Raw genomic sequence first — 27,544 nt, 5'->3', positions numbered from 1 at the left:
GAGAGCCGCCGGGCTCCCGGCGCCCCGCGCCCCGGGAAGCGGAGGGCGGGCAGCGGGCGGGGGCTGCCGAGCCCCGCCGCCGGAGCCACGGGACCGCCGCGCTGCGAGCGGCGGCAGCAGCCCGCGGAGGGCTCTCCCTCGCTTTTCTTTATTTGTTCCCCCCCTTCTTTTTTTTTTTTCTTTCCCCTTTTTCCTTTTTTTTTTTTTTTTTGAATTGCATCCCCCCCCCCCCCCCGCCCGGCTCTGCGGACGTGCTCGCTCCCGGAGGAAGGCACCCGCGCTGCCCCGGCGCCCGCAGCCGGCCGGAGCGCCCGGAGCCCGCGGAGAGGGGCCCCCGCGCCCCGCCGAGCCCCAGGGCCCCTGCGGATGTGCGAAGCTCTCCTCCGGCCGCCCGTCCTCCCGCCGGCTTGCCTGCTGGGCGCACCGCCTCTTTGTCCTCCTGCACCTACATTTTTTTTTTAAATTTTTTATTTTTATTTTTTATTTTTTTTAAGCAGACCTGAACATCATCGGGGGCGGGGAGGGTGGGGGGCCCAGCGACGCTGCCAGACCGACCCTTGCCCATTTCTCCTAAGGAACTCTCATGGCTTCACAGCTGCAGACAAGTTGCCGTGCATCTTGGTGGACTATCGGAGTTTGCATCCTGGCGGCCGCGCTCCTACCAGGTGAGCCGCTGCCGGCCGGTCCCCCCCCAAGGAGGCGGTGGGCTCTGCCTGCTCTGCGGGGGTCGCGGCAGCCCCGGAGGAGGGCTGCGGGGTGCCGATGGAGGGAAGGGGGTGCGGGAAGGGGTGCGGACCGGCGGGGAAGGATGGGATCGGCTTTTTGGGGTGCGCGCCCGGGGCTGGAGCAGGTGTGGAAGCATCCGCGTGAGGGTGGGAGAGAGTCGGGGCCAGTTTCATCTCCGGCTTGGAGAGGAACAACACGATCGTTTGTTTCGGAAGCAGCTGCAGGCTGTGGGCTCCGGAGTCCTGGGAGCTGAGGCCGTTTGTTTGCTCTTTGGATCGAGCAACGTCTAGCGAGGCATGGCAGCCAGGCTTCCCGGGAAAGGGAGCCACAAGGCTGGGTAATGAGCACAGATGTTTCAGAAGGAGAGATGGAAGGTTTCAGCTGTCCAGCATCCCCGAAATCCCCGCTCCCCTCAGCACACACACTTCCCGTGGGCTCTTTTGCGGAGGGGCTCCACTGCTCCCGGGTTTCAGCCCTTCCTTTCACCGCTTTTGCACTTGGGTGCCTGATGGCATCTGATCCATCCCTGTGGTTCCAATCCATCCCTGGAAAGGACGAGATGGGCAAAGACTCAGATCGACTTCTTCGCAGCCCGTTCGACCTACCCTGGCGCTTGCAGAACAGCCCGTTTGTCCCCACCCCAGGGCTCGGTCCTGCCCTGGGCTCCAGCACAGATCTTAGAAGCGGGAGAGTGACCCACTTTGCGAAGTGCCCTGGGGCAGGACTCTTTTATTCTGCTCCAGTGCAGAATGGGTTAATGCCATCCTGGAGGGCTTTCCGGAGTCGGCTGTGGGAGACGTGGAAGGGGGACCAGCAGTCTGGGTTTACAGTGCTTGTGAATGAACTGGGAAATGCAAATAGAACCGATGTTTGCCTTTTTGAGGCTAGGCTCCTGGTGGCTGGGTCTGGAGCGCACGGCAGCGGGCACATGTGCCACCCCCGGGTCGGTATGCAGCCTTCTGCAGGGGTAAGAGGCAGGCTGTGCCTGCAGAAGGAGTGGGATCCGCAGCTGGAGAGAAGTTGCGCTGGAGGCAGGGTGGGGGCCAGCATCCTAGAAGAGCAGCCAGGCTGCCTGGGCTGTGACTCTTGAGATGTGGCTGCAGTTTGCAAGGTCTGGGCCAAAGGATCGGCCGTCAGAGCAAATGCCAGGGCCCAGGGTTCCCTGGTGCTAGCAGAGACAGAGATGATAACATCCAGGGCATGGGAGATCAACAGAGCACAGTGACTGGATGGTCCAGCTAAAATGGATGAGGACAGAGGTGAAATGGAAGGGGATGATGGTCAAGAAACCAGGGAGACAGAGGGAAAAGCTTAACAGAGTGATGAGAAACCAGGTCTGGGTATACCTCTGTATTCCTAGGACAAAGAGATCTGCGGTGCATTGCAAAAAGAGGTGATGGAAGGGACAGCCTCGGGCTCCCTGCACTCCTCTCTGCTTCCAGGCAAGTGCCTGGCAGAGCTCTGGCTCCTCACAAGGAGTCTCAGAACTTCCATGCCATTCTTCACCTGGTCTTCCCTCCTTCTTATCCCTCCACCGGGCAGCCCCATGCAGGAAACCCTCCCCGCAACCCCTTGGAAAGGCACAGGAGGTGGAATAATGCTGTGGTGACTGTGCTGGGTGAACCAAAAGGGGTTTATGCTCCCACAGTTGCTCCAGGAATTGCTTTCACCAAGGAGACACACAGACAGTGACCCTGGGGCAGACTGGCACCTCACCTTGTCCTGCCAAGAGAGACTTTTTTCTCCGACTTATCCTATTTTTGGCTGTTCTCGAGGCTTTGCTGCCAGCAGTCAGGCAATCTCGTCTCCTGCCATTCTGCAGTAGCATGGTAGTTTATCTTGCACTGTCCCGCTGACAGCTCTGCCAGGATAAGCCAGTGGTGCATCTAGTGGTGCCTTGCCAAGCAAAGGGTACAGCCAGCTCTGCAATGCTCCAGGAAGATAATCCTTCCCAACCTCTGTCCGTGATCACCGAGTACCCTGCAGCCTGTGTGGGTGAGACTCTCAGCTGGACCAGTTTAGTGGTGGATCCACCACATTTGCAGGAATGACTGATCCTATATTACTTATTCATTCATTCCTTTCATTCATTTGTGCACTTCTTTGTACTGTGGATGCATCCCAGGGCTGCAGGGCAGGACCAGCACAATACTGTGCTAGGTGCTGCACAAAGCCACAGCAGACTGACAGTCCTTACTAAACCACAGGTCTGAATGCCATACTGAGGCAGGTAGTTTCTCAAGTTCGCAATGCATTGTGCCAAAATCAGCTGAGGGTTTATATATAACAAGCCATATGTAAGCTTTGAATGCAGACAAGCTTGCTTATCAAGGAGAAGGGGAGAGGGGAACTTAGGATCCTCTGTTATAAGTGAATTAGTAGCTGTGGGCTTTGTTGGAAAATGTGGTTCGGTACCTAGCACCCAAGAAAGATGAGATGAAGGCAGGAGACACTACCTGCTTTCTGGAAAACCTTTCATGCTCATCTGATCAATGCCATTTCATTTTGTTCCCATCCATGTATACTACCTCCCCCTTCTGACAATGTTAGCTTTTTTTCTGATAAGGAAATAAAAGTTCCCTGCTGTAAAAGCTGTAAGGAGTCCCTTATAAAAATCTGCTTTACAAATTATCTTTAATGTGATCAGCTCAATCGTCCAGAACGGATTCAATTCAGGGTTCCTGCAGCCTTCCATGCAAATCTGCCTGCCTGTCCATTTGGAACCATTAACCAGGTATCAACTCAGGCTACGGCATTGGGGCTTCAAGATATTGACATAAATAGGGCTTATTGAAAAGCCGTGGGCTACCGGGGAGGAGAGATCCTAGGTGGCTGATCTTCAGAGGTTAGGAACACTTGCGGTTAAATCGATGCTTTACAAGTCTTAACAATCTGTCTGTTTATCCCTGCCATGAAGCTCGGTACAGTTTGAGATGCAACCACGCAGAGCAGAGGCATTCATCTTGTGCTTGGTCCTGCATCTGCAGATCTGGGCCTCTATTTCCAAACGCTCCCCTCTGTCTGGGGACAAATTCCTGTCTGCTATCACTGGGCTACCTCTTGGGCTCTGAGAGGGGCCTGTGAGTCTTTCTTTGCAAAGTGCTTTGAGATCCTCAGCAAGGGCGAGCTGGAGAGGTGTCTGAAGCTTTGACACAGGGTTTTTCCATCACGGCACTTGAAAGCCGCATTGACTGAGCTGTAGTGACCTGGAGGCTTTAGGTCAAGCTTGGCTGCAGCTGGCGGGAGGGTTCCTTTTTGGGGAGGTACGACAGCTCTCTGGAGTGCTGGGAATAGTCAAAGTGTGTCGCTGCAGGATCTGGTCCATCTTGTAGTCTACAGAGCTGCTTTAATATCCCAAAGCAGCTCCCCAAAGGCAAAAAGTTGCTAGAGTTTTGTTCAGCTTTTGGTTTGTGTTCTTAGTTGTTATTTCTCTTTCCGCCATCTATCTTGTCCCAAAACTCAGAAACAACAACATCAGGCTATTTCAGGAAGTAAAAGTGTGTCTTCTGCTGATATTTTCTCATTAAACCTCGCTTGTTGTGGTGGAACCGACCCATCGAGTTTTAACCCGGCGTGAATTGATGAGCTCATATATGTGTCAGTGTGGGTGAGGCGACAGGCTGTACTGAGAGCCAGCTCAGCCCACAAGCAGGAGGGTGTCTGCCCCATGGCCAGGGCCAGGGGACGACCGTGGTTAATGCTATTTGCTCTCTGAACCGGCAGCGTTAATCAAGCAAGAGCTCCCAGCCCAGTGCACATGGATCCATTTGCAAAGAGACAGACAGAAAAGCAGGGGCATTACCGCATCCAGCAACACATCTAGCACGAGGCAAATGCTCGCGATTAACTGGTGGCTGACAAGATGCCGATGCTGGCGGAGCCTGGCACGTCTCTCCTCGCATCGCCCCTCCTCTCGGCTGCAGCTGTACCAGCCACAAAGCCAAGTTTACAGGGAGGTGCCAGAAGGATCCTGTGGACACTGCTCACACCTCAGCTGAATCATGAAGGGAACCAGAAAAGCCGGTTGTCGTGACCTGCTTCCCAGGCCTGCGTTTCCACTGGCACCCCTTGCCCTCTGCTAGCACCACTAAGGCTGGGGACAGTGGGGACAGCCCATCATAAGGCAGGCGGAGAGCATCGAGAGGCCACCACTAGCCAGGGGAAGGCTCTTTCCCACCTCCAGCGCCCTGGGGAGTTACACAGCACCGCCAGCAGACAGGCATGTGGGGGAGATGGTGGGGCAGCACCAGGGGAAAAAGATTTTTTGGAAGAGCAGAAGTCTCTGTGAATGCTGCAGGGATGAGTTGGTTAAGTCCTCAGATGGATGGCCACAATCCTCAGGGCCTCTGAGAAAAAGCTCGCGTCTTGCAGTGTTGTTGCTCGAGGTCTTGATGGCTCTTGCTCAGTCCTTTTCACAGGCCAGCAAGGCGTATTGGTGCAAAAAGCAGAAACAAATGAGAGAGGGACAAAGGTATTCCAATCTGAGCAACCCCTAGAGATCTTCTTGCTTTTTCAAATACGTCAGATTAAATCAGGGCAGCTCTGATGCAGGGTGAGTTGATGCCGCCAGCCACTGGAGCTGGGACCCAGTTTGCATTTGAGACACCTATTGTGTTAATTACCAGAGCACAGCCATCCCAGCACGGAGAATTCAGAGCTCTGCAGTGAGGGTTCCCTAACCCAGATTACTGTTTCAGGTGAAAATTTGTTTAACTAAGAAATGAAACCTCTCATGATACATCCCCTCGTTTTCCTCCTGGCTGCTGTTGAGCCGCAGATGTTCTCCTGGCCTTGCAGTTTTCTTCGCTTCTCCCAGTGAAGGTTTAGTCCAGCCTAGATTGACGCACATACCCTCCCGGTGCACATGCACGTACCCTCCCAGCTTGGTTTTCAAGCAGAATGCCTCGGCTCCATACCAGCAGAAAAACTCCTGCCCAAGCTGCTCAGATGTGAACTATCATCCATGGGTGGAAGGACAGTTTCCCCTCAGTCTGCGCGTGAGAGCCCGTGGCAGCCAGACAGGCACCTCCCTGTCCTTCCACCGTGCCACCATGCTAGGTTTAAAGTCCTGCGTTGACAATCTTGTCTCTGTCACACACAGAAACGGGAAGCGAAATTTGCCGGCGCAAGGGCTACCTTCCCAGCACTGTGTTATTTTATATGCCCCGTGCTGTCATTTCTGTGTGTCCCTGCCTCCATGGGCACCCCAGGAAGCATGGGGAGTTTAATGCCTCGCTGTCCATTCGCTGTTTCTCCCCATCTCTGGGGCTGATGCAGCTGTTCACGCAGGCTGGCATCATAAAAGCTGCGGCAGCTCTCGTCTCTGCAGCAATCCCAAGGCAGACAAACAGCAGCTACTGGGCATGAGAGGGGGAGAGAGAGCTTCAGTCCCTTGCTGTTTGCCCAGCCCAGGAGGACAGGGGGTCCCAGGCTAGGGAGGCTGCTTGTGCCCTGTATGGCCCAGGTCTGCAGCAGCTGGGGCCAGGGGGAATCTGGCCAGCGGTCTCTTGTCCCTTCGGAATCTCTGTGGGGTGCTGGGGATGGATAGGAGGAACTGACCCAACTTGATGAACCGTCTCTTCTCCATTCCCCCACGATAAAGCTGTCCCTGCAGGAGGTTTATAATCCTCCTTTGACATTATTTAGTGTGATGCAGGAGGAAAGGCTTTCTAGGCGCTATCCACCCAACTCTGCCTCTCTCCCTTGCTCTGCTCCAGGCCTGTCCTCCCTGGCTCTGAGCCAGTCCAGTTGGAGATTGGTGTACAGCACTACTTTCCCTCTTCATTAGACCTACAGGTAGGCAGGGGGGAAGAGGTTAAGGAGAGGCAAGATCTGTGTGACTCTCCTCCCTGAAAGAAAAACACAGGGATGGGGTTTTCTGTTCCCCATCCCAGCCTGTTTACCTTTCTAACTGCAGGAAATGGCAAAGTGCCTCCATCTGCTCCTGACTGTGCAGGGATGCTACAGAAGGACCTGCAAATCACATCACTGCCTTGAAGCAGCGGCAGGTACCAGATGGACCACCTGGCTACGAGACAGCAGGTGCTCCCAAGCCTGGTTAGTCAAGAGGACTCTGCCTCCATCTCTCTTCTCAGGAGTTCACTCTCTACCTGGGAAAACCCCATAATCAGACTGATTTTGAGTCTCTTTTTCCTTTCCCATGGAAGATCCATTCCTCCCCCCATGCTAGAGTGAGGCATCCGGAGGCATGGCCAGGAGCGACAGAGGGTCCATGCAGCTCGCAGCAAGTGGCTAACATCCAGCATTTCTGCTCTGGTGACAAGCGAGAGCGGTTCCCAGCACAAAGGCCTGTCTGTGCGGAGACGAGGGGGCTGGAGCGGTGCGCCATGTGGCCACCTGAGACCAAAACCAGCCTTGTTCTCTGTGTGAGGCTAAAGACACAGCATCAGAACAGGCTGCTGCAGAGGAGGGTCTGTAGCAACATCATGCAAATCCAGGAGGGGGGACACTGGATTTCAGCTGGCCTTATAGGTACCTACCTTTTGCACTGAGGATCCCATGCTTGGCCAAATCAGGTTTCATTTCTTAATCCCTGGCAAGATACCCTCTGGACCAAGGGTGGTACTGCTTGAGAAGCTTTTCACTGACCATTTTCACTGTCCCTAGGAAAGACAGCCCAAGGGGGCAGTCTGGGGGCAGAGTTCTGGCTATGGACTCAGGTTCTAATGCTAATGTGTAGAAGAGGCTGCTGGAACTTAAGAGCTCAAGCAGAGGCTGGTGGAACTCAAGAGCTCAAGCAGAGGCCTACAATTAGAGGCTGTTGTGCTGAGTGTCCTAGCAAAGCCAGGGGTTACAAACGGTCCAGGTCCATGATGGGCAGAAGTCATAGACCTAGGGGAGAGTTTAATATGATGAACAAGGTTTGCTCAGAGGCACATACAGAGAGCTGGGTAGTTCAGGAGAAAGGTCAGGGTTTCCGTCACTGTCTTGTCCAGGTTTCTGTGTAGAAGCAGCTTGATACATGATAGTTATACTGGCCTGCATGAGGCACTCTGACACTCAGGGCAGGGGAGAGCAGCAAGGGAGGAATGAACCATGCCCCGTCCTTGAACAGTCCAAACAAATGCGCTAGCTAAGCTCAGAGTCTGGGGCCGGGTGAGTTATCAGCACACTGTAAAGTTATAACTCACCCCTCACCCAAACCCATGCCCGTGACAGAGGTTCTCCCTGCCTTGAAACATTTCCTCACCCTCCCACTGCTTTGGGACTAGAAATAAAGAGACCGTCTCAGTGTGCTACAGACCCAGCTTTCCTAACTACCTGCCAGAGCTATAGCTGCTGCGCCAGAGACTGATGAGTGCTATATGCCCAATAAAATGAATGCTGGGGTGGGCAGGAGAAGGGTGCACATTGCTGCCAGCACGCTAAACATCCATACAAAGCCTGCAGTCAGGACTACGCTGGTTTCACTGGAGAATTCAGCTGCACCAAGCTATGGCTACTTTTTTCTTAGGGAGAGGCATCCAATGGGCTTTACTCTTTGACTTTTCCTGGGCTGGATAATCAGCACTGAGACCCATTGTAGGCAAGCCCAGTCACATTCCTACCAGAGTAGCTGTGCCAATGGCCTTCCTAGCTTGGGGGGGGCAAAACTAGAGGAAATGTTAAGGATGGATAATTAAAGTCGGTTTAGGGGCTGTAAGTACACACAAGAACAAGATCACCCCTTTATTTCCTTGCTGCTCTTGCCTATGTCACCTTAGTCACTTAGCCAAGGCCCGTGCCATTTCAGAAGTGTTGTTTTAAGGGCTGGAACAGAAGGCAGCAGCTAGTGGTTTGGTGGTGTACAGCAGTGACAACTGCACAAGCTGTTCATTCCTGGGCCCGTTCATGCTCTTCCCCTTGTCAGCTGCACCGGCATGGTGGCTAGGAACTGAGCTGCAGGAAGGGGTATCTTCTGGGTGCAGGGGAGAACCAAGGCTGTGCCCATTCATGGTCATTAGGGATCAGGGATGTGTTGCATAGCAGCATCCTTGCCATGCTGTAATTTATATCAGCTGCCACAGTTTCCATTGGATACAGGACCCCTCTTGGCTCTCTAGGCAGTGCTGCTGGGTGATGTTGGTCTGTGCATTGCACCGCACAGCTGGACATGCTGGAGCTCTGCATATTTTAGTCAGGAAGGATGAGTTCATTTTTGTGTACCAAGGGGCTAAGACCTAGGTGGTAGGTGCTGAAGAAAGTGCAGTCTCAGACCAGCCCAGGATCCAAAACTACAGGACACCTATCGTCACGACTTCAAAGCCAAGTACTGTGCTGCTTGTGTCATATTGGTAAAGCACATGGTGTCTTACGAAAGGCTTTCGAAAAGGCTTCTTGCTTTTCTCTTCGAGGCCATGGTTATGAAAGACAGTCATGTGCACCAACGTGTGAATCAACACACATGTACCAGAGTGCCACTGCTGTCCTGGTGTTTGCCCCTGTGCAGGCATGGCCACCTGCTGCCAGCACTCCCCTCTCCCCAGGCTCGCATTGGTTTTCTGCTCTCTCCCCGGGGGGAAGCAGGGAGAGGAGGGCAGCAAGGGGACGGGACCTGCTGCTATTGCTCGTGGCATCTGCAGCAGCCCCTCTTGCTGCCCAGCCCAGGTGGTGCCCTCCAGCTGCAGGTGGGGATGTGAGACCCAGACCTTCAGGGCAGCAGCAGTGCCCTCCTTACTGCAGGGCCCGAGGGCTGGGGCAGCCGCTGAACATCTGCTGTGTGCTGAAATGGGGGAGAGGGCTTGCAGGGGAGCAGACAGAGGCCAGGAGCTCTGTGTGTGCAAGTTTTATGAAGAGACTTTTACTAGTGATGGTGCTGAGCTTGCCAAACGTATCTCATGTGCTTGGGTTTAGCAAGAACCCAGAGAAAGTGGGGGAGGGCTTATTGGGATCTCCTTGCAGAGGGAGTGATTACAGTATGCTCTGATCTTTAGAGGTGGCTTGTTTGGGGATTTGCTTGATGCTCTGATGCCTAATGGGTGTGCTCATGTATCCCTTTGATACAAGCTGAATAGGATCCTTTTGGGAGGATGACAGCAGTCCTGGTAAGGGGTGGGAGGGATGGCAGGGAGAGAGGCTTGCACAGAGCACGGGCTTGTAAAAGGGGGAATGTTTTCAGTGCCTGAGGAGCAGGACTGAGTTTGGCAGGAGTAGAGCTGCAGTGGTTGCAGAGGAAGGCAGTGCTCTGGCAGTTTATCTTTGGGTCCTCTAGGACCCCCCTGAGAGCAGGGCTGAGAACTCTCACATTTACACCTCCTGTGGCAGACAGCTGCCACGCAGCATCATTCAACCTGTGATCAGTCGACCTGTGATCAGTCAGCTGTTGACAAGATTTCTTAGATGACTGCCAAAAACGGAGCCCACCCCACTCCCCACCCTGTGCAGGGAAGGAAACACTAGCCAACTGGAGGAACAGTAAAGCATCGGAAATTAAAACTGGCCTGGCGATCCTGTGCAAGCCGATGCGTGGATTTTCCTGCCCCAAAGCTCAGGTGGCCTTGCCACGCAACGGCTGGGACACACTGCTCCAGCGGGCAAAGCACCACGTGAGGCTCTGTCCTGGCGCCAACTCCAGGGCCATATCCTTCAGTTGACATCCACAAGCAGGTCCCTGTGCCCTGGTGTCCCATTCCCGCTGTGTCTGGTTACATGCTCAGGCTCCTGGCCCAGCAAACCAGACTGCTGTTCCCATGAGGGTGCTGCTGTCTAGAGCCATGTCGTCTCATCTCCTCTGGGACATTATCCCAGACACCAAGTAAGCAGGGACAGTGCAGAAGTCACCCCTCAGGATTCAGAGGAGCTGATTTGTATTTGCTACTGATTCAGCTGGGAACTGAACTAGCAATTTGCCAGTGAAAGAACCTTTATCCCCTGACTCCCCCCAGTCCTTCTGGGAGTTTGATTTCTCAGCTTACAGCAGAAGGATGGTGGTAGGAATGAATTCTCTGGGGCTGATATATCCAGCTATCACACTATAGAAATAAAATTCTTTCTTTCTTTCTTGGCATGGGAGGAACAGACTTCCAAAATTGTACCCTGGTTTTTAAATACCCTTTTTGCCTGTGGTGTAAATACTAAAACATGTTTTTTTCTCTCCCCTCTCTCCCGGAGTTTAAAAATATCGCTAGCCTGGGGAGGTGCATCTTTCAGTGAGATTTATAATGGCTGCTCTCAAGTGATGTGGAAAATGAGCCTCCCTCTGCCCCATTCAGCCTGGCACCTTCCAAGAATTTATTTCCTTTATTTGCGTGAGCCTAAGAATACTTAGAGGCTGCATCTCCGCCCAAGCACTCTAATTATTTAGGTTTTGTTTATGGCCAGTCTCTGGGGAGGTGAGTAGGTCCGGGCTGCCGATCCTTCCCTCGTCTGGGTAATTCAGCCCTACATTACTGCCGTTTGATAATGATCAACAAATCACAGATGCTGTATCTATTGCCCGCTATGTATCATCCCGGCTCCGTAAATTGGCCGAGCCTTTGGAGCCTGTGTGAGCAAGACATCCGTGGCCTCTTGCTGGCAGGGCTGCTGCACATAGGCGGGGAGCGGTGAGCAAGATGTGGGCAGGGGTTTGTGAGTCAGCGTAGTGGGGAGCTTGCTGGGGCAGGGACTTTTGCACAGCGCCTAGTGTGGCAAGGATCCTGACTTAGCTGAAGCCTTTAGATGCTATCTACCTCAGCTTTGCTTGTACTAGAGCTAAGCAAGAAGCAGGCAGCTTCCCATGCAAGCACAAACCTTTGGCTCATTGCTGTCCAGCCACTCGAGTCCTGGTCAGTGCCCCGTGCCATGCCCACACCAAGCTGCTCCATTGCTTATCCTGTGATCCCCCACTTACTGTTGTCTGGCAGTGGGTGGGAACCCCCTGCCATGGGGGTGGCTGAGCACTGCTGGGGAGGCAGGAGCTGGGGATGTCAGGAGGCAGTGAGGAGGAGGCACCCTCCCCATGCCCCCATGCTTGGTCAGCGCAGGCACTGCTTGGCTGAGGAGGGAGGCTCCTTCCTCGGCACAGCCAGGTGAGGGTTTGGGGTCTGCTGCCAGCCAGTGTCTAGCTCCACAATCAAGCTGTGGCTGCCTCTGGTCTTAGCTCAACTCTGCACCTCCTTCCGCCAGCACCCCTCAGTCCCCATCTCTTGTCTCCCTGCTGTGCCCAGCCAGGTCCCTGACCAGCTGGGGGACTGAGGCTGTCTCTCCCATTAACCTGCTTGGCCAAAGGCAGGCCGGAGAGTTTTGGCAGTGAGGGGCTTTTTTCCCAGCCCTGTGCCGAAGCTTCCCAGCCCCAGTCTGATCCACAGGAATCTGTAGTCTCTGGAGGCCGCGTGGTTGCCAGCGCCTCTGCTCCCGTCACGCTCCATGATAAAGAGAGAGCGAGAGAGATTTTGATTACATTATGACAAGCAACAGAGAGATGGAGTGAAAGCTGCAGTCTGCCTATTGTAATTCCAATTAGCAGGGGTAATGTGGCCAAAGCCTGACAGCTGTATTGATCCAAACTTTGTATGGGGAGAACCTATAATGCAGTTTCCAAAGGTCCCTGGGGCATGGGGCCGAGCACATGTACAGCTCTGGGGCAGGAGAGGAGAAGAAAGGCCTGTTTATAATGGAGCACATGAACAGGCAACTGCATCTCACCATCTGAAATGCCAGAGCCAGACTGGTAGCTAAGCTCTCTCTAGGGCTGGATTTGCCTCAAAATCTGTGCTGCAAAATCCCCTTGAACCCCTTAGGACTTCTTTCTACCCACATGATGAAGCAGGTCTTCTTAGTGTGGATGTGGGATGAGTTTGTCAAGACTCAGTTTCTTCTCTAGACAGAAAGTACCCAAGTAAAATAAACCAGCAGAGATCTCCGTGCTGGGGAACAAAAGCCCAGGGCTGCATGGGAAGGGGGGAGGAAGGAGGAGGGGGAAGTTTCCCTCTTGCACTTCAAGGCAACTCCTCAAGGTCAGAGCTGAGGCACGCTGGCAGAGACTGTGGGCAGGCTGTTTGTGCAGATGCTGTCTCAGCTGTACCCTTTCTATGGCTAAGGGGAGGACTCCAATTTGCAGTTTTGCTGGTATTGATCTGAGACCTTTCACTGCCTCTAAACTCACTTTGGAAATAAAAGGCTAAAATAATTCTTTTTAGGTACATATATTTTTTTGTATTCTTGACATTCCAATTGCTGCCATGCCTGTGGAGTACCTTACGGTACCTCACTGGAAATGGGAATATCTGCTGCCTCATACTGACTTCTACCAAGTGTGATTCAGCTTTTACTTAAAGGGAAAGAATGGCCTGGAGGTGATGGCAAAGGCAGGCTGAGCTCAGAAGGGCTGGCATCATTTCTTGGCTTTGCCACAAGCTCCCTGGAATATCCTCGGCTAGCTCACTTCACCTCTGTGTGCCTTTCCTTGTCAAAAGCTGCCAGTAGCAGTCCTTCTCTGCTCATATTGCCCTGTGTCTGCAGGGCACCTTGCACAAGAGATCTTGCCGACATTACTCTATACAACCAGGAGACCATTTGCAAAGCACAGGGAAAGGTGACTCCCCTTTATTTTGTCATTTTTCATAGTAGCCAGGACCCCACAGCTCCTTGCCCAGGGATTTTAGAAGACAAGAAATTGTTTAGCATAGATCAATGTGGAAATAGTCAGTGCAAACACTGGACCCAGTTTCTTACTGCTCTGAGTGTGTGATGTGTGGGTTGAAATAATGGAAGTGGGTGAACATGGTCCATTGGCTTCCCTGCCTGGTTTAATTCAAAGGCGTCTTGATTTCTCGTTCCACTAGTTTTGCATTTGGGTCACTTCTGGTTTCCGTTCACTATCTGGGGGGAGTTGCAGGTGGGTGAGAGGTGTGGGCTGGACAGCCTGTACACCCCTGCTGCCCTGCTAGCCCAGGGCAGCTCCCACCCACACCCTGGGTCTTTGCTGGCAGGGCAGGTGACAGGGGTTCCCGCTGTGCCCTGTCCTTGGTGGATCTGCTGTGAATGCTGAGGCAGGAAGGATGGCTGCATGCTGGGGACAGTAATGTAAGTCTCCAGATATCTGCAATGTGTTTTGCTTTTGCCACTGATTTCCTAGGTGGCTGCGAGCAAGTTTCATAACACCTGAGTTGCCCCATTGTAGGATGCAGATAACAGAAATGCCCTGCCTGTTGCATGAACAAGCACTTCAAAAACTCCGTGGTCCTTCCATAAGAGGGGGCAGGTAGCAATTGAAACCCAGGCCCTATGGGCCATCCAACTTGGTTCACGTGCACGCCATCACATGGTTCTGATTATAGTTGCCTCAGACAGCAGATGGATCTAAACAAGTGTCTTTATGCTATAAAAGCTTCCGAGTCTATCTCCTGGGTAGATTACGATTTTAGCCATATGCAAGAGTCTATGGTATTCCAAGGCTGGGGGAAACTTCCCTAGGAAGATGTGTACCACAAGAAGCCATTTCTTTTTGTAGCCAAAGCAGCTGCAAGATGCATTGAAGGAGGGAAAGGAGGTTCATATCCAGGCTCCCTTGAAGCTTGGAGCTGGGACACTGCAGCTCAGTGTAGAAGCAAGGAAGCAGCAGGCTCAGCAACTGCCTCCTGCCTGCCCCAAAGTCTCTCTGCATCCCCCTCCTTAACCCTCCTGCCCCAGTGTGCCCCAGCAAACCAGGCTGGGAGTGTTTCCGACTGGATGAGTTATTACAAAATCCTGGTCAGGACAAAGAGAGAGACGGAGGGTTTAAAGTTCGATAATTGTTAATTATTACCCAAGCTTCCCATGAGACTTTCTGGGGAAAGAGACATGCCTCTCTTTTGCAAAGGTGTTTCGTGGAACATTAGTCTCTGTCCTGGCCACGCTGAGTCCTTTCTCTCTGCCTTCTTTCTGCCTCCAGTGGGATTAATAAAGAGCTGCTGGAGAGCTTCTTATCTAGCAGCTGAATAATGTTTGTAATACAGGGAGGGGAGGCAGCTTTGATCCGGGAAAGACAGCAGAGGGAAAAAAAAAGATGGACTATTGGGGCAGGGGGAGGGTGTGGGCCAGGCTGGGCTGTGCTGGCGCGTGGGAAGCGGGCACGGCCGCTCCTGCACCCAACCTGTTCTGCAGAGAAAAGATGTGGGTTTCCAGGGCTTGTCGGGCTGGGGAAGAAAGGGCTGTACCCACACGCCAGCAGAAAAAAACCCTGGGAACCCCCTCTGAAGGAGAGGAAGCACAGAAAAGGGGAGCTGCGGACAACGTCGTCCGCACCAGGAGGCTTTGCAGCCTCCCACGAGCAGCTGCCCTGGCACAGACCTCCATGGCAGGGTGTTGCTGCCCAGCAGCTCCTGCTCCCCTTCTCTCACCAGCAAAAGTGGCCGCATCCAAGCTGGCACCAGTGCTCTCGCCGGGCGGGAGCCCGGAGGCGAAGGGCCACACCTGAGAGGCAGGACGGGCTCTCGCTCTTCTCACGGGTGTGGGCTGGGAGCCGGTTGGGCTGGGCTGGGCCCCCGAGGCCAGCATCTCTGTGAGCGTGCCAGGGCCACGGGAAAGGGAGCAGCTTGGTGCATGAACGGGTGGTGTAGGGAGAAGTGATTGCTATTAGTCACGAGGGGGTTTATCTCCCACCTCCCTGCAGCGCTCTGTGCAGCCTCCCAGCACGCTCATTTCTCACCCTGGGACTGCCTGCTTTCTGTCCCCAGCCTCTTCTGGCCCTCGAGCCCTGAAAAAACAACTGCTTCCTAAGCGGGACGAAAGCTCCCTGAGACTCCGTGGGCAACAGAAACAGCTGTCTGACCCCTGTGGATCTGTGGACAGGGCTGCAAAACTCAGCCATCTTCCACTGAGACTGAACTTGTCTGGAGCTAAGGAAGTTGCGATAATGGTGGTAACGGCTCCAAAACTGGCTCTGGAGAGCGAGTGTTGCTTTGGGTTTCTCAGGTTGAGAAAAATGGGCCTGAGCAGTTGAGACAGCCTGTGCTATGAGCTAAGGTTCCTAAAGGAAAAGCCACTTTTATTTTTTCTTTCTTGCAACAATGTTCCTTGGCGTCTTTAGCCTATGTTTCCCCATAGAGAGTCCTTCCCCTTGGCAGGTCCAGACAGCTTTGTCGGCTTTGAAGTGTAGTTTCACACCTGCTGCTTTCCCCCAAAATGCAACCAGTTGTGGGGCTGACCACACCAAGCTGTGTTGGGTTTGCAGCTCACCCTGCGAATCTGAAGAGAAGAGGTCTGCACCCCTGAGAAACACCCTCTTCTCTCAGGGTGCCTGGGGCATGCCTGGCTGCTTCTCTCAAATACTCCAGAGGAGTTGTGGGTATCTCCAGGAGGGCTTAGATGTTGTTTGTCTGCTCCAAAGCCCCACACCACGGCCCCACGTGGACAGGCTAATCCACAGGGAGATTAGTGGCCGAGTTTTATCTTCACCCAACCCAGTCTTCATCCCCGGTCTGCTCAGATGAATCCGTCTGGGAGACCTGGCAAGGCTGTGCCAGCTGAGCCCTGTGCCTGCTCACTTCACAGATGAAAAAGTCTGGCCCCCACAGCCACCTGCTGTGCAGTCCGCCATCTTAGGGGGTGAGGTTTGCTAAAGGCGGGCAGGGAGATGCTGGAGATGTCTGAGAAGACGTGGCTCTTCCCGTAGCCAGGGAAGTCCAGCTCACGGGATGGTGGGTCTCCAAGGGTTCATTCCCCTTGGGAGGGGAGCGTGCACGTCCCTCCCTCCTGCGAGGCCACCCCGAGGTGGCAGCAAGCCTATGAACGCCTTGCCACGGCCGAAGGACGAGGGAGAGGAGCGTGAGGGGGGAGACCTCCCTGTCCCCCCCAGGCGTGTGGCCAGGGCCTGCTCCTGCCCTGCCCGCACCCCTGCGCTGCTCCCCCTCGAATTGGGATTTGGCTCGCCAGGACCATCTGTTCCTTTCGGCCCGTTGCCATGGCGACGGGGTGGCTTGAGATGGGGTTTCACCGGCAGCGGCCGGGGACGCTGGGAAAAAAAATCCAGGCAGGGAAAAGTCTTCCTTTTTTTTTCCTAGGGGGAAAAGACAGGGAGAGGGAGGGATCCTCCCGGCAGAGGCTGCGTCCCTTCCTTCCTTCCTCCCCGCGCCCCCGTCCTGTCCCCAGGCTCCTCCTGCTTGCCTCCCTCTCCCATCCCATCTGTCCCTTGCCCTCCAGTTTGAGTCTCCCCCGCGTGTATGCAGCGGAGCGAGATGGGCTGTGGCCGTGCAGGTGTGTGCTGGGAGGTGTCCTGCCTCCCGCAGCACGGCGGCAGGCAGCGAGCCCGCGGGGTGCTGCGAGGAGGGGCTGCGGTGCCTCCCCGAGCAGCTGCACTGGGCTCTCTGCCTCTCCCCCAGCCCTGGTGCTGTTCCCATCTAGCACCTATCGCCAGCACGGGCGCCGCTGGAGCTCGCTTACTGAGCTGGGGGAGAAGCCGTTGTAGTCCCCTACAAGCTATGGCGGTGTCTGTGTCCCACCACCTCCCCACTTTCCGTCTGGGCTGGTGGCTCTCAGCCCAGCGGTAGCTCAGGCTGGAGACCCCCGTGTGGTGCTGAGCACAAGGACGTTCAGAACGTCTGCTGGTGGGTGGCTTGGTTTGTGCTCAATGCTCAGCCCAGACAGTGGGAGCAAGATTTTGGGTTCCTGCTTGCTGGGCTGTGGTTGGGCCCCTCCTCTCCCAATGCAAAACTTGTGGTTGCATGGGAACATGTTGGCTGGTGGGCAAGTGTGGACTGGCAAATGGGCTGGGATTTGCTGCAGGCAGCGTAGACGTGACCTGGCCTCCGGCTCTGCCTCCGCACCAGCTGAGCCCAGGCTGCACAAGGAAGCTGGGCAGATCCCCTCACCCGGCCCGTGTATGCAACCTAGGGAGGCTGTGGCAGTTTGCCTGTTCGTTTTAATGCAAAGAGTCACCTATCAGACCGTGTTACTCCCAGTCTTTCTCACTAAATAAGCCTGCAATAGAGAGTAAGCCTGGTGAAAATGGTGCCCTGCTGGTTGTGTACGTATGCCTGTGTCTGCGTGTGTGTTGGTATATTTCCAGAGGAAATGGCTTTTAAGAAGAAGACAAAAGAGGAAACAATAACTATCTGCTTGTAAACAGCAAGATCTGGGCTAATGTGTGACAGATGAAAATGAAATGAACGCAAAGTGACAGGTTGACAGAAAGACAGACATGTTTTTGTGCTAGTTTAGCATCCTGATAGAAACAGAAGATAACTCAGGTTGGAAAGGACCGCAGGAGGTCATCTACCTACCTGCTGAAGCAGATGGGTGTGCTAAACGCCTCTGTCAGGAGCTCAATACCCCTTCACCTTGCAGCAGACACGCTAGAAGGCCGCTCATGGTGGCAGGGCTTTGCAGGGCCGTGGCAGACAGGAGCTGCAAGGCCGAACCCAGGGTGGTTCCTGCACGCTGATTGCAAACTGATGGTAATGAGGTTATGAGCAGTGTGGGCCCTGAGAGAGGCAGGGGGTCAACAGGCAGTGAGTACAACAGTAGCAAGCCAGGGGAAGCCTAAACACAGAGCTCCTTTTGGGTACGATACTTGCTGGAATGGCAGTCTGGGGTTTTCGATGATGAGGCTTTTTGTTTGTTTCTACTAAATCTAGGGAAACGGGATCAATGAAGAGAGTTACCACTGTATACCTTTGTGTTGGAATCCTGCTGTGCTGGCTGCAGTCCCAGCCGGGAGATTTTCCGATCTCTGGCTTCACCCCTGCACCGGACATGTCTGTGGACATGTCTGCTCCCAGGGCAGTAAGGCAATAGGAGGCATTTGGGGCCAGGGCCAAGTCTGCTGCCTTGAAGATAAGTCTTGGTTTTGCAGTGAGAGCTGTGGGAAATGGAGTATGAGACCTGAGGATTCACTGACCTGTTCGGGGACCTGAGAGGAGAAACCAGGGGCTCGTGTGGCCCCTGTGAGTGCAGAGCTGGCTTAAAGTCACCTTTATCTTCCCTTTGTATCCCATATCTGAGTGCAGCAGGACTGAATGTCACCTGTTCCCTTGTGACTAGCGATTTACAAGCGCTCATCCTGCTTCTTGTTTGCAGAGCAAATGCCCTTTTCCTGTTGGCTCTGCCCTCCCTGCAGTGGGGAATCAGCATATTCTGGTCTTGAAGCTTCTTCCAGATTTATGAGCTTGTTCTTCACCTTGAGAGTAAGGCTGCCTTGCCCTGAGAAAGCTTTGAAACCCAAAACACCAATTGCTGACTTAAGCAAACACCATTGATCCTCCAGCAAGTAAAATTTCTTTCTTTTTCCTTTTTAGGACATGGGTTGTTGAGATTTTGTTCTTGTCCTCTCTGTATTTCTCTTTTTCTCTGGAGACGTAAGTCCCAAATGGTTCTGAGCAAAATCAATGTGATTTGGAAAGAACTCATCGATAACACTTATGGGGGATATTGCCTCCTTGCCAGAGACCAACAAAACCCCCACAAAAAACTCCTCTCAGTTTCCTCTCCCCTTGAAAAGCAAGGTTCTTTAATTGGCTTTTAATCTGGGGAAGACGAGAGCTGTTTGCATTGAATTGGTAATAGGGGATAATATCTTACCCTGAGTGATGGGTTATTTGATCTCTGTGCACCAGAAACCTGAGCATATGTCTATGAAATCAGGCGGCAGGGGGCAGGGGGAGGATACCAGGGCTGGCTCAGGGCCCAAATAGGAGCACAGCTGCTTTTTTATTTCCAATAATAATTAGAAATAAGATGGGGAACAATCACCTTTTGTCCTGTTGCTCCAGGGCATCAAATGATACTGGGAAGCCCCGGGGAAAAGCCTTCAAAGACATGCATGGGGCATACGAGGGTTGTTAACACTACCTCGCCACTTAATGGGACAAAGCTGAGACAGTGCTGTAGGCTGCCCCACCTCAGCCTGGCTTTAGCGAGGTCTCTAGTCATCGAAGGCTGCAAATACCTGCCCGAGCAGATGCGGAGCAAGGAGGGCAGCTCTGCCGCCTGCAGCCCTTCAGCACTTGCTTAACTCTAAGCACGTGAGGAGCCCTAAGGAGAGGCAGCTGCATGAGTGCTTCACGTCATGGGACAGCGCAGGGCACCTGCCGGCAGCACAGCGGTGAGCAGACCTGCACACCCCACTGCCCACCATCATGCTGCTGGTCGGTGCATGCCGGACAGTTTGGAAACAACTCTCGTGCCTATGCTATGGCCCTTCTGCCTGGGAGGAGGAGGAGGAAAGGCAAAGGCTGTACCGTCCAGAGAAATGTGCGATTGTTTTTTTAAAACAGACAAATCTCTGTCATGGTGTGATCAGGTGTTTAACAGGGCTGCAAGAAATGGGCAGGTTTGGCGTGGGGACATTGTTTTGACCTTGGTTCCCACCAGTGTCCTACACTTGTGCCCTAGCTGTCACTGCACAGGGCCAAACATTGCAGCAATGGCAGCCTCACCGACCTCTGCGGCTGCAGGCTCACGGTGCTGGCCGAGCGCAGCTCAGAGCTGCAGTCCTGCTATGGGGTCTGTGCCTCTTGCACATGCTTACCTCCTTCTGTGTCTCTAAATGTCATGGTCGGGCCTCTGCTGGTCCCAAACTGGGCTTTGAAAAGGGGATGAAAGGGGGATAAATCAGGCAGTCACCAGCTTACCCTCCCAAAGCAGTATTAGCTCTGCAGGCATCAGAGACATTTTGTAGTGAGATCCAAAGTGAAGATCATTGACGTCATTAGCCTATGGATTGGGCCTGTAGTCGGTTCACTCATGCAGTGCAGGGAGGAGCGGTAGGTGCTGGGAGGCATGTGGGCCTAGGAGAGCAATGCACTGACAGCACCGGGTCCCTGAGTGCTGAGCCCACTGAAACGTGCTCTTAAATGCCTCCTGGCTTCAAGCTGACTCAGGCACACATGGGAAACTTGTTGATGTGGATGACACCGTTCATTCCTGGCTGGTTTTGTTTGTTTTGTTTCTTGCTGCAGCTGCCTTTGGAGCAATAAATAGCTGTGGCTCTTGCTTGTGGTCTGTGCAAAGTAGTTAATATTTAATCAGAGGTCTGAAGCTGGATTTGTTTGGTTGGCAAAACATAAAAATTGCTTTTTGTGTTTTTAAAGCTAGGCAGATAGGCCCAGACTTTCAAAAAAGCTCAGGGTCAGCTTTTAATTAATAAATTTTTTTAAGATTGTAGCACACTGGTCAGTGACAGGTTTTCTAAACACTTCAGCTCCCTGCAAACCACCCCAATAAATGCTAACGTATCTGAAATGACTGACACCCAGCATGCTCCTGGTGTGAAATATTATTTATAGAAAAAGTCCTGCTGACACATGCTAGCGAAGTATTATCTGCATCCACTCCCCCTTCTCCTGTTCCTTCTTGGGCTTTTCCTCCAGGTCTGTTCACATGGTTGGATTCAGCTCCCCAGGATACAGGTAGGAGGCGAGAGGGATATCCTTCCTGCAACAGGATCTAGCTTTCTTAGGAGGTCTTCCCTCTGGCTTTGTTGGTATTGGGGATCCAGGTCCTTTAAAACTGCTAGTGTAGAAACTCTGCTGTAAACTCCTAAGGGAGAAAGGTTGAGCTTTGATTCTCCCATTAGCAATTTTTGCCGCCTACAGAAATGTTTCCAGCAGGTATCTACAGTTGGATGCCATGGCCAGGCTGTATCTGGAGCATTGCTCCACTTTTCTTCTTCTGACTCCTTCATGCCAAGGTCAGAAAACAGAAGAGGTGCACAGGCTTTTGAGGGGGCTATTGACAAACTGGAAGGTGGCACCTGTAACATTTAGAGAGAAGCATCCAGGAATGCTCCTTGTCCCAAGCCCTGAACCTACTGGAATACCAGAGGCAGGATACCATTCGCCAGCTGGTCTGTAGCGTCTTGCCTCTCCTGTGGAGTTTTTATTGCCCCTTGTATTGCCCCTTTTTGTCTTTCATTTGCAAAAGACACTGGCACACCAGCCTTAGAAATTTGCTGTTCCTCCTGCTCACCTCAAAGTACATGGTCTCTTTCTGGGGAGATATGAGTGAACCCTGGTTGTACTCAGAGCCAGCCAGACCCCACAGCACTGTGTTAGCAGAGATCTCAATCCCTGCTTGATGGATCCTGTCCCTCTGCTGGAGCGCAGCTCCCAGGTTGGATCCCAATTGCTCCCATTTGCAACATTTCCACATTGACTTCGGATTGCTGTAGGAATTTGGCAATCCATAGGGTTCTCCAGTATATTTTGCAGTGCCAGGTCTGTGGATTATTATTTCTTGAGACTAAGCAGTAGGATGGCCAAGACTTAGCCAGCTGGTGTTTTCATTGTGTAGGAGGGCATGGTTTATTTGTGAGAAGGACCAAGCACCAGCATGCCAGCTCTGTTGCCTTATGATCAGAAAGAACATCATGCCTGCTAAAAATCAGCGATTGTATTAGGTCATGGAGTCCAGCAGTCCACCTCCAGGGGCCGGTGCCTTGTCAGGTCTTGTTTCTGAGGGTGCAGGGTTTTGTGTGCTGGCCTGTCAGTGGACAGTTATGCAAAGGATAGAGACCTTGTTTCTGACCCCGTTGATCAAAACGCTCCCTGCTGGGGCTGTAGCACAGGGCTGACTGATGCGTAGCTGCCTTCGTGAGCTGCCTGTGGGACAGGTCTTCTCCAACCTCACCTTCTCGCACTGCCACATTCGTCAGCGTACAGGTGCTGCTCAGTGCAGGATCCTGCCCGCAGCCCTTTCTGCACAAGCGCAAGGGGATGCGAGGCTTGCAGGATGGGGTTAATGCTCCGCCAAGGCATCCTTTGTTCTGGGCAGGCTGCTGAGGTTTGGAAATGGAGTGCTGAGAAGCGAACACCACAAAATATATACGTCCGCACTTTATGATGCTGATTTTCAGTTTCAACAGCTGTTCCATTTGGAACGGATGAACGTGTACTCCGGCTTAGTAGGAGTCAATTAAAAATAAACCGAGGGAGAAGGATCGGTGTTGGAGCCAGCGACGCTCATCGGACATAAAAGTTGCATCCTTTCAAGCCCGGATTTTCACTCCAATTTGCCACAGGCGGCAGGATCTAACCGGGAGCTCTCATTAGCATAGAAATGCTGTTGCTTGCTCTGAATTCCTGGCCCCATCGCTTTGTTTGCCCGCCGATGGCAGGAGCGGGGATAAAGCCGCCTTCCCCGCCTAGCCCTCCCCTCCGCCTGCAGACCGGGGCACGGCCGGTCGGCGCACGGCCGGGCCGGGAACGGCCGGGCCGGCAGCGGCGGGGCCGGCCGCCCCGCTCCCCTTCCCCCCGGTGCTCTTTGTGCGAGAGGCCGGGGCCGGGGCCGGCGGATTGCCTTTCGCCTCCCGCGGCGTGACACTGCTGACCGGAGCGGGGAGGGAGGCTTTGGTGCCTGGCTACCCGGGCGGATTAGACAGCAGACAGCAGACATCTGCGGGGAGGGGGGCAGGGAAGGGCTGCTGTCTTTTGTTGTTGCTTTGTTACCTTCTGCGGCCGGAATATGGCCATCGGTTGCCGTCGTCCTTGGGGTTTTTTTCCCTGCTGCTTCCCAACAGCGACGAGGAGAGAAGACTTTGGCTTAGCCCTGCATCTGCGCAGGTGAACGGCCTGCTGTCTCGGGTGCGCACGAGAGGAACGCTTTGAGCAGGAGAGTTTGCGTATAGATAGGACTTCTGTAACGTCCCTGCTCTTATTCCTGGTCTGACCACATCTTTTTTGGCAAGAAACCCCACATCTTTCTGTCTGCGTTTTTGCCAGCAAGAAATTGCAAGCGAGGTAGGGAAGTACAGGGTCATTCAGGGGATGCGGGATGCGGTGTGTGCCTTCCTAAGGGAAAAGACCTGATGGCCCACAGTAGGATCTTTACTCCCCTTCCTATTGCTGCTAAATGGATGCTCCCCGTGAGCCTCTCTCTCTGCTGAGATGGGAAACATAGACAGGTCCTTGCAGCATCAGACTGTCAGTGCCTCTTCCCCTGCAACAAATACATCTGGGTTACCACTGCCTCTGTCTCATAGACTGCCCATTCAGGAGGGCAGGAGGGGGTGGGAGAGAGAAGAAGCCAAGCATCGTTTTACAGAGGCTGGATTGAGCATTGGGCCAAAATGCATCATCTTTAAGTGATGAGTCAGAAATCTGATCCACAGGCAGTGTCAGTTTTCACAGAGGAGTAGTTAGCAAAGGGAGAAGAAACAAGGCAAGTGCTTTGCTTAGAAATTTGGGCAAGAACTAGTACTGCCAAGGAGGCTGTGGAGGAGGAGATAGGTTCAGCTGACATTCCCCTTGTGGCTTGTGATTTGGGCTGTCCAGGTTAAGACCCGCTAAGGGGGCCAGCGCTTTGTAAGTCATTTCTGAAAAGAACAGGCTCTCATGAAATGGGGTCTCCAGCTAGGCAGCCCCTTTAGAAAATGCAGGCCAAGGTCTCCTGAACCAGTGTTTTGAGCAGTTGTTGGGTAAGTCGCTGAATGAGCAGAGCCCTCTCTCTAGTCCAGGTCAGTGAGAAAGGTTTGATTTCACTGGGGCTAGGTTCCTGCAAGACCCTGCTTTGACATCGAATGGGACTATGGAGCTAATCCTCCAGACTCCTTCATTTCCAAGGAAATAAATAGGCACTTTCAGGCTAAGATTCATCCAGCCCAAGGTAGATTTCTTATGCACACTGGGTGAATTATGCGGTAGGAATTTCTCTTCATTGACTCCACAGTTAGTGCAGACAGCCAGCTAAGACGAAGAGGTCTGCACTGTGCAGCGTGAGCTGTGTTTTTCCACAAGGGGGGCTGCTTGTTGTGCAGGCAGAGTTTCTACTCCTCTCACCTTTCTGCCACTGCAACTTTAGGAGCCATTTCAGTAGCTTGGCATCATTTTCTGGAGATGCTAAACAGCTCTACAGAGTGGAAGATGGCCCCTTTCTTGGAGCCTCCTTCTCCCTTTCCCTGCTTCTCTCAATCATTCCTTGTGCCTTCCAACATCTTTAGTAGTGTGTTTCTGTGACAGGAAGAGAAAACAGGGATGTGAAATTATATCTGGAGAATAAATGAGGGTTTCATTAATTTATTAATACGACAGAACTAATTACTGTCTCTCCAAGATTCATCTCCTTGCCTGGGTTCCCCCATGCCAGTGACTCGGTCCCAAGAGTTGTATTACCATGACAGCGAGGCTGAGAAGAGCCTCCTGAGGGGAATGAACAGCAAAACACACGATCTGGGCAGACAGGGCACAGTGGCATCCCGGCATGGTACCATCCCGGCACTCAGGCTGGGTGTACACAGAAAGCTAAGGATAAGACAGAGCAGGAATGACTGGACAGAAGCTAAGCCATCGCCTCCCTTTCAGCTGCTTGTGCTCACTGGGGTAATTCCCAGTTCAGTGCTTCCTCTGGGACAGAAGCAGTAGTTTTGCAGAGGCCAACCCAAGCCAAGTGATCTGGCTGCAAACTGTTGTCTGCACTGCAGGAGTTACTCTCCATTCATCTAAAGGAGTTGACTCTGAAAGCTGGTCTTCTGAGTGCATCTGGCAACAGCTTATGTGGTACTTTTCAGCTGCTGGGAGGCCTTGCGCTCCTGCTTGCACTTGTGCTCCTGTTAACGTGTTATTTAACGCTAGTATGGGCAGAATCCTGCAGTCCCATGGGATGCCAAAACATGCTGATGAATCCCCTGGCTTCAGCCCCTGGCATTATCAATGAAAAAGCCATTTGTCCTCAATGTGTGCATTGAAAAATTCTTGGTTCATTTTATTCTTCATCACCTTCAGCGTATCAAGGCCTGGGACTCTACTTAAAATATATTTGCACAATGGTTCAAAGGTTTCACAATGTCTTGCTGAGGTTTTGTAGGCTGCGTATTCAGTCAGTGACTTCTCTGCATCCCTCAAGATCTTTTGCTGTATTTCCACCTCTTTGTAAAAAACGAAGGCATCGGATCAAGATCAGTTTTCAAACAAGCTCTCTGCATACTGCAAGGACCCTTGGGCCTGATCCTTCCTCAGCAGGCAGTAGCAAGCAAGGACAGTATGGGCTCTTTGCTGAGTAGTGGCTAGAAACTACCATTGTGGTGCTTCCAGTCACTGGATCTCTTTGCATTCATGTTTATTAAGTGCAGATGTTTTAAGGCGGGGTCGGCAGGGAAAAGTTTCTGCAGTGAGACGGGGTCAAGTGAGCCTCCTCAGCTCTCCCCTTCCTACACACCCGGCTCCCTGTATGCCATTGCTGAGTTTTACTGCTCTGAATTTGTCAGGTTGCTCTTTCTGGTGGAGAACGATAATGCTGTCATGTGCAGAGGTGCCGGAAGGGCAGAGCAAAAGACACTGTGGAGGGTGGGAGAAAGGGAAAAAAAATAAGTCTAAGTCAGGTGCATTTGTGCGCATTTGTGCGTGTTTGGGGGCCTGCCACTCTGTGTCCCCTTCCTCCCAGGAAGGCAGAGCTGAGAGATGGAGGGGGAGCTTTGCAGCCAGCTCTTTGCTGGCTGCCCTTGACACACGAGAGGGAAATCACCGTGCTGGCAGGGACCCCAAGGCAAGCAGTTCCAGCACAGCTTGCCTCCCCCGCATGCCATCCCCCAGGAGAAGGCATGGATGCTGCCAGCAGGCCTTGGCACCACAGCTACACTGAGCAGCTCCAAAGAGAGCCCTGGGGTTTCCTTGGTGCAATACAGCCCTGGCTGGGCTTGCATTGAAGCTCGGGACCCTGCCTCTGGAAGGCCAGCCCTGGCTCCCAGAAACAGCTGGAGGGGAGCTGGAGCTCTGCTTCTTGGTACATCAGAGCTAAGCTGCAACACAAGTTGAAGTTAGCAAACAGAGATGCCCAGCACCTCCTCCTTTTGTGTCAGGATCTCCCGGCTCTGCGGATGCTGATATTACCCAGCGCCTCCTTCATTGCCTACATCTGTTTGCAGGAGGCAGTGACCTGGTGACAATGGGACAATTTTAAATGTCTGCGTGTGATCGCAGCTATGGTCGTCAGTGGGGGTTACTCACCAAGTCACCCTGCCCAGCAGTCTACATCCCAACAGGATGGTGTGAGCTGTAGGAGCTTTATGAAGTCTCTTCTTCATGGGATATAAAATAACGTAGTTGCTAGCAGGCAGCAGGATTTGAGCCCCACTTTTGCAGATAGTGGCTTTGGACCTAGGTCCTGCCTTTCAACCAAGAGACAGTGGTTGGTATTGGCAGTAGGAAAGAATGGAGAGTAAGTAACATGCCTTGAAGGGGCAGTCCCTCCCTGGCACGTGAAGCCATGATCAGCTCCTGCCCTGAAGCACAAGGGCTGAAATGCTGTCTATGTCCTTCTCCTGAGCTGTGGCTAAGGGCCTCACGGGTGGTCTGCCTTGAGGGACAGGAGGAGAGGGAGGGCACCCGAGAAAAGAGGCTGAGGCACAGTTGTTATGGTAGAAGCCATTTCCAGCCTCACTCTTCCCTCCTTTGCGAGGCTGGGAAGGGAGCAGGAGAGCAGAGCAGGCTGCGGGAGCAGGACCCTAAGACCTGCCAGAGGACCACCCCTGGGGATGGCAGGTCTTAGTTTGTGGGGGTGCAGGGGATGAGCTGGACATGGTCAGTGGGAGCAACGTGCTATTTGCTGTCTGCCCAGAGTGAAAGGGGAGGCCTGTCTGTGACTGTAACTTGGCTGTGATGGTTACAGTGTTGGCCAGCTCTCCCTGCATCTCCCAGATCACCCCCTTGCTTGGTTGAGGGGTGCCTCCTGTGGAGACGGTCCTCTCCACATGTGGTCTGCATGGGTCCTGTGGGGGAAGACAGGCCCACCAGGCACCCCGGGGGCTTTGCCACCAGGGCAGTTGGTACAGATGAAGGTGTCGTGCCTCCTGCTGTGCTCCAGCCCAAGGCAGCTCCTGCACAAATGAGGTCAGGCCGGGAAGCATCGGCCCTGCTCTCCTCCTGCTCTGCCCAGCTGCTCCGTGCTGAGCTCTGTCTCTGGGAAGGTTTCTCATTTATGGGCTGGGTTT

General features: G+C 53.2%; 1 protein-coding gene across 7 annotated transcripts in view; it reads left to right on the top strand.

Annotated features, from left to right (window-relative positions):
- The first annotated feature begins 225 nt into the window (after positions 1-225).
- Positions 226-27,544, top strand: part of NECTIN1 (nectin cell adhesion molecule 1) — a 108,095-nt gene continuing 80,776 nt past the window's right edge. For all 7 annotated transcript variants that reach the window (XR_011325542.1, XM_069788037.1, XM_069788036.1 and 4 more), the window contains exon 1: positions 226-665. Coding sequence is in view for 6 of the 7 variants with exons in the window: in XM_069788037.1 (XP_069644138.1) it covers positions 584-665 (82 nt within the window). In the remaining variant the exon portion in view is untranslated. The remainder of the gene's footprint in view (positions 666-27,544) is intronic.

This window comes from Haliaeetus albicilla, chromosome 7 (genome assembly GCF_947461875.1).
Source record: "Haliaeetus albicilla chromosome 7, bHalAlb1.1, whole genome shotgun sequence".
In the NCBI taxonomy this organism is placed as follows: Eukaryota; Metazoa; Chordata; class Aves; order Accipitriformes; family Accipitridae; genus Haliaeetus; species Haliaeetus albicilla.
The sequence above is the reverse complement of the archived record's forward strand: the minus strand, read 5'-3'. Positions and strand labels throughout refer to the sequence as shown.